The following is a 16,039-nucleotide window of genomic DNA, read 5'->3' on the forward strand; positions in this document are numbered from 1 at the left end:
ATTATTTATACCATATGATAATCCAAAATATATAATATAAAAAAGTACTTTAACAAGATGAGCACACGAGTGGTTCAGACCAGCATTAGTCAGTTTTAACACTTCAATAATCTAAATCTCAACAAATAGAGAGAGAGTGAGAGAGAAATCGAAAACTGCATTCATATAAACTGAATCAATAACATTTTTTTAAAACAAATATAAGACTTTTATAGTTTCTATAAAAGTTATTTTATTGTTGTACTTAAATCACAAATAGTTGAAATATTAGAGTTAGAAGGGAACAGTTTCACTTTCATTGGTTTTCACTTTAAAATGATCAATTAATCAGTTTGTATTTCTTTTCTTCATCCACTAGTACTTTGTTAAACAAGCATTTTTCTCTCCTGTGTTATTAAAATGGTTCCTTTAGTCCTAAACACTTTTTGGCTGCTTCCTTGAAACAAGTCATCTTCTGGTTACTGCCTAATATGTTATATAAAAATCATTTCATAGTTATTATATTGTTATATTTAGGCATAATTCTAGGAAAGAACAATATTAGTAAAGATCTAGAATAATCTAAATAATTTATATTCAGGTCTAATTGAGGTGTTGCATTCCAAAACCAGTCAAGTTCATTTTCAAAATTATAATTTATTTATTTAATTAACAGTTTAGGTACTAGATTATCACTAGTTCAAAGATTTGTTTCCTCGAACAGTTAAATAACACGATTTAACTGTTCTTAGAAACAATGTATTAATTTCAAAACACTATTTCCAAAACTGTTATTAAAAAAATTGAATGAACTAGACTAGTTTTGTTTTGATTTTACCACAATTAAAAAACAGAAGCTTATTTTAAAAAAACATCCATTTGATTATATATAATCAGTTTGTTTACAAGTAAAGTAATCTTGATCATTTAGGATAGGAGTAGTATTATTATAAAATTGTTGGTAATTTTGATGACACTGGTTAATTTTTTATAGGCTTTACAACCGTGGCTGTGAAAACATTAAAGGATAATGCAGGATCCTCAGAGCTCGATGATCTAATGTCTGAATATCAACTGCTAAAAGAGGTTTCTCATCCTAACGTAATAAAACTGTTAGGAGCGTGTACAGCTTCTGGTGGTCCCATGTACATAATAATTGAATTCTGTGGGCTTGGTTCCTTGAGGTAAGTCTGATCATTTAGAACTAATTTAAGTTACTGTTGTAAAATTGAATTTAATTACATTGGATAATAAGTATGTTGAGTTTAATATTTCCTAAATATTTAAAGTTAAACAAAACCTTATCAAATATTTTTATTTAATAAACACATTTAGGATTATTTCCTTAAATAAGTGGAAAAGAATTTTGTATATTTTTGCAAGTGAAGCAATTAATATAAAACAAAAGTAAATAATGAAACATTATCAGTTATGCTATTTCTATTTGGTCAATTTTTTCTTGGCTATTAATGTAAAATGTACAATTTCTTATTAATTTATCAGCGTTAATGTTATTTGCTAATATGTTCTAATGAAGCTTATATTATCAAAATGCTGACTGGTTAGTTATCAACAGTCATTTGGTAGACTTGAGAATTTCATTTAAAATATTCAAATAACTCATTAAATATTTGTTCCTCTTTTTTCTTAATTACTTTTTACTGCTAACAAGTCATCTGAATTTTTTCTAATTAATTTCACTAACATTATAATTAGTGGCATGAGCATGGTTTTGGAGTCCCGAGACAGCTGAGTGCTCTAAGCTTCTTATTCAAAATTTGAACATATGACTGCTTGTTGTAACTAATAGTACAATGTTAGTTATTAATTGTATTGTAACATATAATGTGATTTAATACTGTATTTTATTTTTAATTAGTATTAATGTTATTAAGAATATTTCCCATCTCTGATAATCTGAAGCCTCGGGATTAGATTTGTTGCCACCTGTTATTTAGACCCCTGATTGTAATTTTAATAATTAAAAAGTCAAGTTTCTTCCCGCTGTAAAATCATAATTAATAATTTATATCAAACTTTAAAATAATAACTTATGGTCATAATTTCAGAGAATCTTGTTTGCCTAGGTACAAGGTCAATTATTAAAGGAACAATTCTTAATCTGAAACCCAATATACATTATTTTGTATTGATAGTTTTTAAATTTTATTTATGTAGGGCTTATTTAAGAAGACATAGAAACATAAATACAAATTCTGAAGCGATTAATACTATTCACAAAGTGAATGATATCAGCCCAAGGGATATTTTGAGTTTTGCATGGCAAATTTCAAAAGGAATGGCCTACTTAACAGAGATTAAGGTAATCTTAAATCTTACTAACTCAAATCAGTAATTTAATTAAACTTACTCATAAATAAACTATATTTGGATTCCATTTATAAACTATATTTATTTTTTTAAATTATGAAGATGGTCTGGTGTGCAGACAAAAGAGTATAAGTAAATAGCTGTTAACTATTCTTCTTTCTCTTTTGACCACACCCCTGACTATCTTCTTCATAATTTGAAATTATATGGTCAATTATCTACATATATATAATTTAATATATTTGTTTTGTTTTGTTAATAGCTTGTCCATAGGGATTTAGCTGCGAGAAATATTTTATTGGCCACTGGAAAAGTCTGTAAAATATCAGATTTTGGTCTGACTAGGGATGTATATGAAGATGACACATATCTTAAAAAAAGTAGAGGAAGAGGTTGGTATAGCTTAAAAATAGTATAGTAGTATACTATAGATAATCAAAATACACTAATATTTTGAAATTCAGTTTAATAATATGATATCAGAAATAGTATACTATCAAATAGAAGAATGAAAAAATTATCCTAGATGCTATAAAATTCTAGACCAAGAGTTATATGGTTTATTACTTCTAGAGTGAAGGACATTCATTAGTGAAACAAATGTTTCCTATATTCCATATTGGTAAATGGATAGATGAACAAATGGAATAACAAATGGCCCAAATCTACAAAATTAAAATAACAATTGTTAATTATCATACAAATACCTGTGCTTTAGTTTTTTTTATTATTTATACCATATGATAATCCAAAATATATAATATAAAAAAGTACTTTAACAAGATGAGCACACGAGTGGTTCAGACCAGCATTAGTCAGTTTTAACACTTCAATAATCTAAATCTCAACAAATATGAACACGAAAATATTTAATTGAAACCGTTTTAGAATTCTTTGAGAAAACTGAAGTGAACATTTCCACTCCATTACTACAGCAAACTAAGCTTAGGGATAAATTAATAGAAAATTTGATAAAAATTTAGGAATGAAAATAGAAAATTTATTGATAGAGTAAAGATGCTAATACTAAATATTTTAAAGAAAAATAGTTAACATACTGAAACATTTTTGTAAAATGTACTTTCCCAAAGATTAAAAGGCTGTAACACATTAAGGACATAGTTTGTTCATCTGTCCCTTTTACCAAATTATTGTAAACATACCATATGAGCGTGATGGGTTAACATACACTAATTGTTTATTTTTTATTATTTTATAATATTGTAGATATTACACCTCTTGTTTAATTATTTTTTGAAAGATGAAAAAAGGAAAAATTCGAATACGTTTTCTAGTAGCAAACTGTTATTTGTCAATTAGTGACAACTATGTGCCTGTGGTTCTGATGTGCTCTGAAGCAGACCATGTTAAAACTAATCATTATTTATAGCTAGTCACATAACATAAAGATTCCATGAGCTGTTTAAAAAATAGAAACAAAAGCTGTGAAGAATGGAAGCTAAAGTACACATTTTTATTTTTCAAATTTTAGTACCTGTAAAGTGGATGGCTCCAGAATCACTCAGCGATCACATTTACACCAGCAAATCTGATGTTTGGAGTTTCGGGATAGTGTTATGGGAGTTAGTAACACTAGGTTCGTCGCCATACCCTGGAATCGCAGTGCAAAACCTCTATCATCTTTTAAAGAGTGGATATAGAATGCAAAGGCCACACAACTGTTCTGAACAGCTGTAAGCATTTATTTCTTAAATCTTCAAATGAATTTACTAAGACACCATCTTTTATAAAACAGGTTTTTAAATAATGTATACAATCACAGTCATTAATATTTTATTTTACTCTTCAACTAGTGTATACATACATATCGGGATTATACATCCCATCTTCAGATTAAAATTTCTATTAAAATCAAATATTAACTAATAAAAAACGATCAAAATGACAAAGAAAATCATTCACACCACATATCCACAATTTCTTTAAATAAAACTATATAATAATAAATATTTTTATAACAATTTTATTATAAATTAACATATATTTGTAATATTTAAGTGCTAATTCATTACCCATTTTCAAACATCCTCTTCACCCATTTTATTATTAAAAAATATTTTCATATTGTTACATATTCATATTTTTTTTTATATATTCATATTTTTATAACTCATGGAACTATTTTTATACAATAAAAATATAATCCTAACAGTAATATACTTTTGAAAAAGGAATTTGGGTACAAAATTAATTTATATATTTTAAATTTCAAAAGCTCTGTAAAATAATACAGCGGAGATGAGATAAAAAAAAATGTTTTTTAATTTATTACAACATGAGTATGAGCTATATACTATTAAGTTAGGTAATTGTAAATTGGAGCTTAGCAAACTAGACAAAATTTTCTTCCAAAACCAATATCATCTGCATTAGGTAAAACAGTTTGAAGGGATCTTTCAAGCTGCAAAATAACGTACAGCTTCGTTTTGGGCTGAGATCTGCTTCGCTTTGTAAAAGAATATGACATGAAATTCTGTCTCCACAAAGTATCGCTGTTTCCAACCAAAACTATTAAAAATTGCTACAATAAACTTCTTATTTATAATAAAATATTTAATATAGGAGTGACAAATAAATTTTTTCTATAAAAAAATAATAAATAAATACATTTTTTATGAATAATAAGTTTATTATTATGAAAGTAGTAAACTAAATGGTATAAAAAAAAAACTTCACAGTGATTTTAACAATTTTTGTTATTTTATATTATATATTTTTATTATTTTAAGTAAATTTGTCTAAAAAAAAAAATTAATTAATTTACACATTTCAACAAAAATTACAACATATCAATTGTCTCCTTTGCAGCAGATAATCATACCACTGTCTAAATAACGTTTTTTGTTACTTTGGAGGTCCACTTTAACCTCCTTAAATATTGCTGAACATATCCTTCATATCAATATCCTTTATAAGAGCATTGTTCCATTCTGATCTAAAACTAGAAAATGTCACTTAAAAATCAATGATGTAACATGTAAAATTATTGAATATGAAATTAAACAGCCTGAATATTCCATTTTTTATAAAATGTCATAATTAAAAACCCCAAAAAGTAAATTGATTTTTTTTTTTTTTTTCAAAATGCTAATAAGATGGGTAATATACAAAGACTTGTTGAGGGTAGAAATGAAAAAAAAAAATTTTATTGTCTACAAAACAAGTTCATAAAAGAACTAGCTACTTTAAAAAAAAAAGTTTTTATTTTATTTTTAAAAATACATATACTAGGCTTCTAGATGAATCATTTAAGTTTGAGATGGCATTTTAGATTGTTATTATTTACTTTCTAGGTATGAAATAATGAATGAGTGCTGGAGCGGAAGTCCATCCGAGAGGCCTTCATTTGCATATCTTGTCGATAAATTTGAACGCATGCTTGAAGATGGTTCAGATTACCTAGATTGCAATATCAAGATGGTTTCAAATCCAGCTTATTTCGCTTCAAATGAAGACCAAGGTAATATTATACAAATTATTTCAAATATTTTCTTATCTCAGTAATGTTGAAAAAATTATATAAATAATTAGTATTCTACAATTTCCAAAGTACTTTAAAGAAAAATTACCTGCGATTCCATCCTCTTCTAAGAAGAAAAAGTATTTCCTATACTTTTATTTATCAATTAAAAAAAAATATATTATTAAATATTAATATTGTACAATAAAAATAATTAGGGAGATTTGGGGTAGAGAGCACCAATTGGTGTATTTGAATTTAGTGCATTCATTAATTCATTCAAAACTTGTGTCAATTTTTCATACAACAGACATATCGTGTGAGCTGTAATACATATTTTTCCCCCCCAGTCTAGAATGATCTTTTAATAAATATATAAAAAATTTGAATTGTGCAATTTAATTTTCATAAAACAGAAAATTTCTTTTTAGGAAAGGTTTCTGATACATGTAAAAACATGAACATCATCCAAGAAAACATAGTCTTTCTCTGTTTAGATCTCTATTATTTTGAAATAATTAATTATCGATTATATTCCTTTCCAACATATTTCCAGATGCTTTCATTTACTTTTATTCAATTGCTTCCCATCAGAAGTAAAACTCAAATATTTCAATTTTAGCATTTTCTAAAGTGATTAAATAAAATAATTGTAAAAAAAATTGGCATGTAGGATGGTCCTCTCCGGTTCTCAACGTCTCATACATCCTAATATTACAGATTTTATACCTAATACAAATTATAAATACAAAAAATAGATAAAAATTGTTAAGAGGTTAGTGAAAGATACCAAAATTAAAGTATCAAGTCCCTCAAATAACAAAGCAGTCCACGTTTTGCCAATTCAGGCATTGTTGAGAGAGACAAAATAAGATTACATAAATGCACACCCGAGGCAGTATATCTCACATCAACAGCTTAAAAAAGTTTAGCCTAACAGAAATAAAACATTATCCCAAGACTTTTCAACATATAACCTTCCAGTTTCATTAAAAATTTTATTAGGCATAAATTGATGTTCTATCTCTATTCAGTCAATTATTTTTAGAATTGGTGAAATATTGACTAATTAGTTAACCAAATATTCATTAATAGAAGAGTACTTTCTTATAACTTTAAAATTTGTGAAATTAGTTCTTCCTTTTTACTTTTTTATGTCTCTTACATAACCGTTTCATTAGTTTCCTTTTTAATTTCATTCATATAATTATATTTTGTCCTGATTTTACATGAAAACTTATCCTACATAAGCCATTAACTGTTACCTAGATAGACCATAGTTAAGTGATAGTGTAGACAGTTTAAGTAGAATAAGTTTCCAAATGAAATTAAGACAAGCTATATATAGGATAAAATATAATTGCATGGATTAAATTAACAAGGAAACTAAAGAAAAGGTTTTGTAATACTGAAGATGGGGAAAGAAAGGACCCAAAACATCAAAGGTAAATAAATGAGATAAAGAAAATATAAAAGAAGAATTACTTTCAGTTTAATATGAAATCTGGTAAGTTATTTACTGGTATTTGAGGGACTTGAAGGCTTAATCTTCATTTTGTAATTAATAATTGTAACTTGTGTTTATGGGTACTTTCAAGATTAAGGATTATTTTAAGCAGTTTTGTTGAATTAAGGTGGTTTTCAGGAATCGATGGAAATGAGATGGACATCAGATTTACAATGGACCTTCAGAACACATGTGAAAATGAAAACAGGTCGAAATACGAAAATGAACTGGTAAACAAAAACACTTCATATGATATACCAAAACCAATATCCTGTATCGTCATGTCAGATCTTTTGATGAAAGATGAACAAAGGTAATTCACTGAAATAGAATTGGGCACTGAAATAAAAGTAACAAATATATGCTTTATATATATATTTTAACATTTAAGTTTTACATAAATACAGTGTCAAAACAATCTGGCTGACTATTTTTACAACCAATGGAAAAATTACGTATTTTTGTATTTTAAGGCTAAGACTTTTACTTTTAATATTCTAGTCATTAACATTTTGTTTTCTTTCATAGCTTCCATAGTGACCTGGCTCTTGATTAACATTTTGTTTTCTTTACGTTTAGTGACCTAGGAGGATTTTCTAGATTCATTTGACTGTGATTTTTCTCGCAGAGAGTTCACATAATTTTTTTTTTTAATTTCTAACATTTAGATGAGACATGCAATCTAGAATGAGAGGAGTTATACAATACTCGCCTATAAAATCATTGTATTGTTACAAAAATAAACTCTATGGGTTATTCAATATTACATGTGATGGAGAAAAAGGCCTGATTATTTTAATGATAAATGGTATAGCTTGAAAGATTCTTAAAGACTGAGTACAGTATGTCTGCGTGTTAATAAATTTAATCATAGTTCTGATATGTTATATTGTGTATAATTTATAAATTTTAATTTATTTTTCTGAATGATTTAAAAAAAAAAAATCCTTTTTCTACTTACTTAAAATCTATTCATTTAAGTCTATTTATCAAAATTCATAAATATTAATTATAAAAATTACACCCACCAACCTAGACTAAAACACTCCCTGCGAGATTTGAAGATTTATCCTGTAAAGTACATTCCATTTGTTTTATTAAATACTTTTTGATATTTATCATCTCACATTCATTGCCTTCAATTTAAATGGCAAAAAAATAAATAAATAAATGATAATAATAAAAATAACAATATTATGTGAAGAAGAAAAGAGTGCAGAAGAAGCAAGAGAAAGCGAGTGTTACAATATTTCATCGATAAAAAAATAAAGCAAGCAACTGCCATGTATGAGCAAATTTATTTTTGAGCAAGCATCGCTTCTATTCGAATACAATCACATGATTACAAAGCTATTTACGTAATGTTAACATAGCGTGTAAGAATTTTCTATTGCTTGCTGGGTTTCTTTGGACATAATAAATGCTAAGCCAATATGTAAAATAATTGTCATTTATATATATATATATACATAAATATTATGCAACAATTTATATAAACTGTTAACAAGCTAAGTAAAAAATATTATGAGCAAATTGTAAACACCATGAAGCTCATTGTAAAACTGCAAATAGATTTGTTTTTATGTTGTTCAATTTTCAATTGTACACCTTTTACCCTTTTTACATATGGAAATACGTCAAAGTAAGACGTGTTAGAATCATAGGTCACTTTTAGCAAACAAAATAAAAAAGATGAGAAGTACATTATGTATGAATTTATATGTAATAAAAACATGGATGTGAATTAACACTGTGCTTTTAAACATGCTATAAAATAACTAGAAGTAATGGATAGTAAAAAGAACATATTTATTCAGAAAAATAGTTCAGATATATTTCAAGATTTATTCTTCATCTTTAGGAAACATCTTGCAGTACAATCTGTTAATATGTGCTGTTCTTTTTTTAAATAAAATGACTGGACATAAATAGACTTTCTTCAACTAGAATGACGTATGAACAAAACCAGTATTATGGTGTGTTTGTTTTGAATGTGGATTTTATATGAGATGGGTGGGGTGGAGAACATAAATTAGTAAAACTTATTTTATTAGTGCTTACATTTCGGCCACAACTTCAGCTCTTCATCAGTGCTCATAATATGGGCTCTTATTTATTTTTTCTCCTTTATATCACCTTACCTTTCTTCCTTCCCCACGTTATGGTGGCAACATCAAATTATGGTCAGATGTGAAGTATTACTTACACTACTTTGCTTACATAACTTTATATTTTTACTGCTTTAATTCAATTATTTTACGTACACATTTAATTAATTACATATAAGTTGTCTGTTTCACTTTTCTCATGATTTTAGTTTAGGTGATTTTTGTTTCTCGCATATATTTACTGGCTAATTCATATTTTATTTTTATCCTTCATTTATATTATTATATTTACATACTGTTATCTTATATCTTACTTTTTATTATACTTATACTATACTTTTTCTTTCCATACTAACATAAATAGTATAGGAAGGAAAATAAAAAGATAACAAATAATATACGTAAATACCTATATTATTTGTTATCTTGTTTTACTCTTATTTTTTATTTATCATGATCATTAACTTGTTTTGTATTTAGCCTTGATGAAGGGCTGAAATTCAGGCCAGAAAGTCGGCACTAATAAAATAAGTTTAACTTATCTGTATTCTACATTAACATACTCTCATTAAAAAACATATAACCTTACTACATATAAATACGTGATGTACACTTGTATATAAATTACAATAAATTAAAAATTAATTTTTTCAACAATATGTTAAATGAAATTTAACTGATTGTACTGTTTGTTTTTGAACATATACATACTGACAGGGAAAATTTACAAGGTATTACCTCTCTGGCCAATTAAAAGAAAAAAAAAAAAAAAAAGACACAATGCTAAAACACTGCAAATATTTAACAGACTCCAAGCGTAATTCACACCCATGTGGGTATGGTCTTAATATGAAGAAAAGTTTTAACATCCCAACTAACCAAAATTTCTATTTCAAATATATAAATAATACATTATTATAATCTTTGAAGGATGTAGTAAAGTGGAAGGTGTTTTGGAAGATAAGGTAAAGTAACATGAAAGAAAGTTTTTAAGCATTATTATATCTATTAAAAAAATTTCAAATTTGCTTTTTTAAAATACTCAGCCATTTAGGACTCAGGATTGTAAAAAATAACAGATGGAAGCCAAATTGCTTAAGAAAAAATAAACTAGACATAGAAACAGCATATTCAAGATTAAAAGCTTCTTTTTTTTAATTTTCATTTTATTATAAACAATAATCAACAAGCAAGGCAATTAATTCTTTCAACACTCATTGTAGTTTTACGATTGACGAAACTATCATGATCTGTCTCATTTTATTTTAATTTTTTTTTCATTAGTTTTTATTTTATTTTTTTTTTTTAATTTCATGTAAAAACAAGGTAACATTCAACAATGGTATTATTTACAAAGGATTAAATAAGGTTATTACACAACAAATTTTATGTACACTGGTAATAAGACTTTTACAAAATATTTATACAAACTTTCAGCACTTATGGGTCTTTCTGCCAACATACTTGACTATCTAGACAAGTTTTGGTTTTAATTACATTTGCAATGAACCAGTAAGAAAATAATTTTCAAAAAATATAATAGCACATTTACAAATACTTATATAAAAACCGTACTCCAAAAAGTTGAGAAAATAATATAAAACAAATTTAAACAAGACATAAATTAATACGTCATGTCTGAATAATTGTTAAATTACAAATATTCAGAGAGCAATCACAAAATCTAAAATTAAATTAAGATACAATAATTACAAGTAAGTACAATATTTTATTTCAAATTTTGAATTAAAAATTAATATACAATTGAGGAGAAATGGGAATTGTAAATTTAGGGTAAAACTGGTTCCCATATTAAATAATAATGTGCAAAAAAGTAATCTTTTGATTTGTTACGTGCTAATCAAACATATTAAATATCAATCGTGAAATAATCTCATTTAGAGTGTAACTTCCAATCAGAAATACAAATCAAACAATCAATGAACTTTCTCTAAGGGTATTTTAATTATGCCATTCATAGTCCATTTAATTATTGAAAGGAGATGGATAAAAAAGAAAAGTAGAACATATAAAGAGAGGAGATAATGGCCTCTATGCTACTGTATAATAAAATTATTATTATTACTATAATTATGGTTATAGTAAAAAGTTTTGTACTATTATGGTATAGAATAGTTGTTTGCTATTTTGAATACCTTTTTGACGGCCATTCAGACCATCTCATCCTTCAATACAGCCAATAAATGCTTTAAAATAATTCATTATTTTTATATATTTAAATAAACTATAACAAATTTTTCCAAACAAATTAAAAATTATAATTATAATCAGAGCTGAGGGAAAATTAGTTATAAATGAAACTATAACTAAATTAACATGGATACAATTTATTCATAATTTTAATTTTTGCTCAGCCCCGGTTATTATCAAACTTTTAATTTAATGTTTAATGGCTATAAGTTAAAACAAAACTTTTGTTTCACTGAAATGTAAATAAAAGACATCTATACATGTATATATTTTTTTATATATAACTATGTATGCCTCAGAAACATGGGTCATTGATACTAAACTCAAAAAGCTGTTATCCACGGAAATGAATATTTGGAGAATAATGGCAAGAAAATTCGGATGTAAAAAGATAAAAATTGAAAGAATATGAGTACAAAAGGGGTGGACAAGAACATACCATAGAAGAGGAAAGATTATATTGGTTTGGATGTGTTAAAGAAGATCTGTTGAAAGGCTCTCATATAATGGGAAGTAGAAGAAAGAAGGATAAAAGGAAGACATAGTTTAAAACGGAAAAATGAGGTTGAAGAAAATTATGCAAGATATAGCATCTAAAAAAGTAAGCCTTGAGAATGTTACACTCTAGTGATAAATGCAAGATGGATATTCAATTTGTTCAATTGTTTCATAACACATTTATAAACTTCAATCTTGGCAGGCACGATTAAGCTTAGCTCATATACTTGACAAAGAGATCACAACCTCAAACCATCGCAACGATATGAAATATCATTTACCATTTAAATAGAACTAAAGATTTCACAACACTATCCATCCTAAATTATCCTAAAAAACATCATTATATATTTACATTCACCAAAAACCATTTTATGAATTAGATTTTTGATCATTTTATCCGGAAAAATAAAGTATCTATAATGAAATTGAATTAGTTCTTGGAATACTGAACGGCTTCGTACATTTTAACACATCGCCTGACACATTCCATATAAAATGCCTAACTATTGCTATTCAAGCGATGAAAAGGTTTAGGCAACTAGATGAGTTCCTATTGTACTCGATTAAGGCTAGGCAAGAACCAACACGCACATCGATTAAATTTTATATACTTCATTAAATCTAAGCTTTTAAGTAAGGGGCGATTCTTAAAAAACTAATTTCATCATAATCAGTGATTCATTTGCAATTGTTCCTAAATTCTTTAACTTTTGACTCTCCAATCAACAATTTCATAAATACAGCTCGATATGTCCACGTATGGATATCTTGTTTAGGTTAAAAAAAATAGGACAAATTCGTGGAAATGCCATAATTTGATACACGATTTTTTTTTTAAATATTATTTAATTATGCAAATTATTTTAAACTTGTAAATATTTTAAAATTTTAGAACTTTTTTTTAATAATAGATGGGGTTTATTTTCTGAGCAATTTATATAAAAGGCCTTGGAAATACAATCGCACTTAATATTAATGAAACTAACACTATTCAAATAAGCGAGTGTATTAAATAATATACACATCAGTTCTCATTATCCTATAATTATTATATATTTGCCAAGGCCCCATTTTTTTTAATTTTTTTTTTTTTTTTTTTTTACTTTTGATTAAGGACGCAAAATATTTTATTTAAAAGAATTAAAAAATATTTCAGAAAAATGTACATCTATAATTCTAAACATCAGATGAATTCATACTTTTTATATCACAATAGCACATTATTCTCTCAGTATACAATAAACACCAGGTCTATATACCTTCAATCATGCAAGATTATATTTAATTTCATTTTTTTAAAGTTATTTTATGGGTTATTTTATAATTTTTTTGTTTTCAATTTTATAAATACAAATGGCAGTCTAGTTTCAGTTATATGTACTAACATTATTATTAAAAGTTACATCACGCTCTATATTAAATATCAGTTCATAGCAATATTAAATGGGAAATAAAAAAATATATATATAAAAACATTCTAAATTAATGATTTTATGCTGGGATTAAATTATAGAAGCATTAGAAATTTAAGTACACCCAATGTGAAAAATGATAAAGATTAAATCAATATAAGTGGGAGTCAATTTAATTATGTAATTTCGGTAATAGAATGAATTCTTTTATATGCCCTTAAAGTTACGAGCAGGAATTCCTTTTATAATTATGCATACTTATACGCATATCACAATATCATATAAAGCTGGAAGAATTGTTTCCTATGCCCACTTTGATTGATCATTTAGACTTAAATTACACGTTAATATTAATATATTTTCTTTTCTTTTTTAAATTTTGAAATAAACCACTAAAAATTTAACACGTTAAAGAATTTTTTTAAATAAAGGACTGAGGATTTTGTGAATATATAATACCCTCATAATTTCATTTTTCCATTAGGGAATTTAACTATGACTTTATAGAGGTGTACGATGTGAATAATCTTCAATATGATAGCTTTAGGGAAAAAAATAAAAAATGATCCACTCCTCATTCTTCAATAATTTTCAACGTAATTTTATCATTGACTAGATAAAAAGATGTTTGGTATAAAATTATCTAAAGCCGAATTTCCACTAAATGAAAAAATAAAAAACAAAACAGAAAATCAATTTAAAATAATTAACAAAAAAAATTGAAAAATTATTACTTTGATAACTATAACTGATTTGATTTGGAGTCCCAAGCATAATAAAGATTGAACTTGTCCGTGGGATGGAATTTGAGTTAAAAGTACACAATCTTTCATGGTATAAAAACAATAAATTAAAACAATGGAGATATTTTAATAACAATAAAAAAATTATATGCTAATACCAACTGAATATTAGTTTAGCAAACAATTGATTGATCACAGAATTATTTAATGGTTTGTAAGCTAGTAATACAAATATACATATTTACAAAACAATTATTACCAAAGTGAAATGGAGTAAGCTTATTTAATATTTTCAAAACAAAATTTTTTGGTAACAGCCATATTAGGACTTATAAATTAATCGTGTAATCAATGTTCGTTGTAATTCAGTTAAATTGTGACCGAAAATATGAATCTGATATCCTAGTTTATTTTGTTTTATCATATTTCATTATGTGTACGGAGGGCAGCATTTATAATGGGATACAGCCATACTTTGTCATTGTTCATTTATTATTAAGAACTAATTCAAAATAAATTCATCTGAAATTGAGTGAAGATGTTTATAAGTCTAGATAAGTATAAGGTATACGATGAATTTCATTTCTTAATGAGTTTATCTGTTTGTTTCGAGATCATCCACTAAAGAAAAAGTAAAATGAAATTTAAGAATTGAAGTGATAAAGAACTACATGGGCAATTAAAAATAATTAATGGATGATAAAATTTCATTTTTTAAAAATTATTTCAATATTTTACATTTAATTCTATATCGAACATCGAAAAAACAAGTTTGGGAACTTATTCAATGAAAGTAGTTAAACTTGGAATAGAATAATTAAATTAAAACAAACATAGCAAAGAATGTATATGAAAAAGTAAGCTTGAGATTCTGGCTCAACCAAGAAAATACGTAGTTTTCTGCTATGAAAAACATTCACATTAACAAGAAGAAGAAGAACTATGACATTTTTAGCAATTTGCCACAAACTAATCTTTGGATTAAAAATAAATTTGGTAAAGTAATTTTTTGTTTTCCAAGAAATGGAAGACCAAGAACCAAACATAAAATGGTGTTTAAATAAGCCATTTAATTACTTCGAAAAAGTAAGTTACCTAATAATTGTCTTTGTAAATTCCTAATAATGATAATAATATTGTAGTAAAAAAAAATAATAATAATAAAGTTCTTAGTTGGTGTAGTATAACTTTGTTTCTTACAATTTTATAATATTTTTTTATCCTTAGGAAATAATTCTTCAGGAAGCTCTTATTAAATTAAAGTAAGATTTGAATAATACATCAAAGTTAATTCAATGGAAGATTTATAAGGAAAAATTGGTCTGAAAATGGATTAATCATACGAAACATCAAGACTCATGATTAAATATTTTAGGGATCTGTCATCCATCAAACTCCTATAATATTGACACTTTAAACCAGGCCCAGGCATTATACTAAATAAAGTATTTTAAATACAAAGCCTTTTTTTTTTTTTTAATAGTTTTGAATATAAAATTTAAAAAGTGAACTTGTGAACAAAAAATAATAATAAATAAATCTAAAAATACTCATTAAATAATAGCAACCCTGGGATTCAATCAGGAAGTATATATTACTTTTTTTATTAACATTTATATCCTTGCCTCTCAACATTTTTCCATATCTAGTTTCTTGTCGATCCCTGCCTAACATTCATTGTATTGAAAATACTTTGAAAATACCCAGATCTGTTTTAAACAACAACAACAGATAACTTGTAACAAGAAATTAGCAAATCCAAAAAA

The 16,039-nt window shown here is 26.0% G+C and overlaps 2 protein-coding genes across 8 annotated transcripts in view; one reads left to right on the plus strand and one right to left on the minus strand.

The window, feature by feature from the left end:
* Ret (Ret oncogene) overlaps positions 1 to 15,787 on the plus strand; it is a gene marked incomplete in the record, with an annotated part of 98,871 nt that extends 83,084 nt beyond the window's left edge. Inside the window, 7 exon segments of the mRNA XM_067047260.1 lie at positions 974 to 1,163; positions 2,158 to 2,302; positions 2,573 to 2,702; positions 3,803 to 4,004; positions 5,625 to 5,791; positions 7,437 to 7,611; positions 15,501 to 15,787. Of these exon segments, the coding sequence (XP_066903361.1) occupies positions 974 to 1,163; positions 2,158 to 2,302; positions 2,573 to 2,702; positions 3,803 to 4,004; positions 5,625 to 5,791; positions 7,437 to 7,611; positions 15,501 to 15,507 (1,016 nt within the window).
* The window catches only part of LOC106683381 (uncharacterized), a 30,428-nt gene continuing 14,768 nt past the window's right edge, over positions 380 to 16,039 (minus strand). Inside the window, exon 11 of one of the 7 annotated variants that reach the window (XM_014424810.2) lies at positions 380 to 465. In XM_014424810.2, the coding sequence (XP_014280296.2) occupies positions 395 to 465 (71 nt within the window). In that variant the 3' untranslated portion in view covers positions 380 to 394. Of the gene's footprint in view, positions 466 to 4,580; positions 4,840 to 5,065; positions 5,273 to 16,039 lie in introns of those variants that run through there. The other 6 variants (XM_014424807.3, XM_067047261.1, XM_014424806.3 and 3 more) reach the window with 6 other exon arrangements.

Source organism: Halyomorpha halys, unplaced genomic scaffold (assembly GCF_000696795.3).
Source record: "Halyomorpha halys isolate HHAL.00 unplaced genomic scaffold, Hhal_1.1 Scaffold479.1, whole genome shotgun sequence".
NCBI lineage: Eukaryota > Metazoa > Arthropoda > Insecta > Hemiptera > Pentatomidae > Halyomorpha > Halyomorpha halys.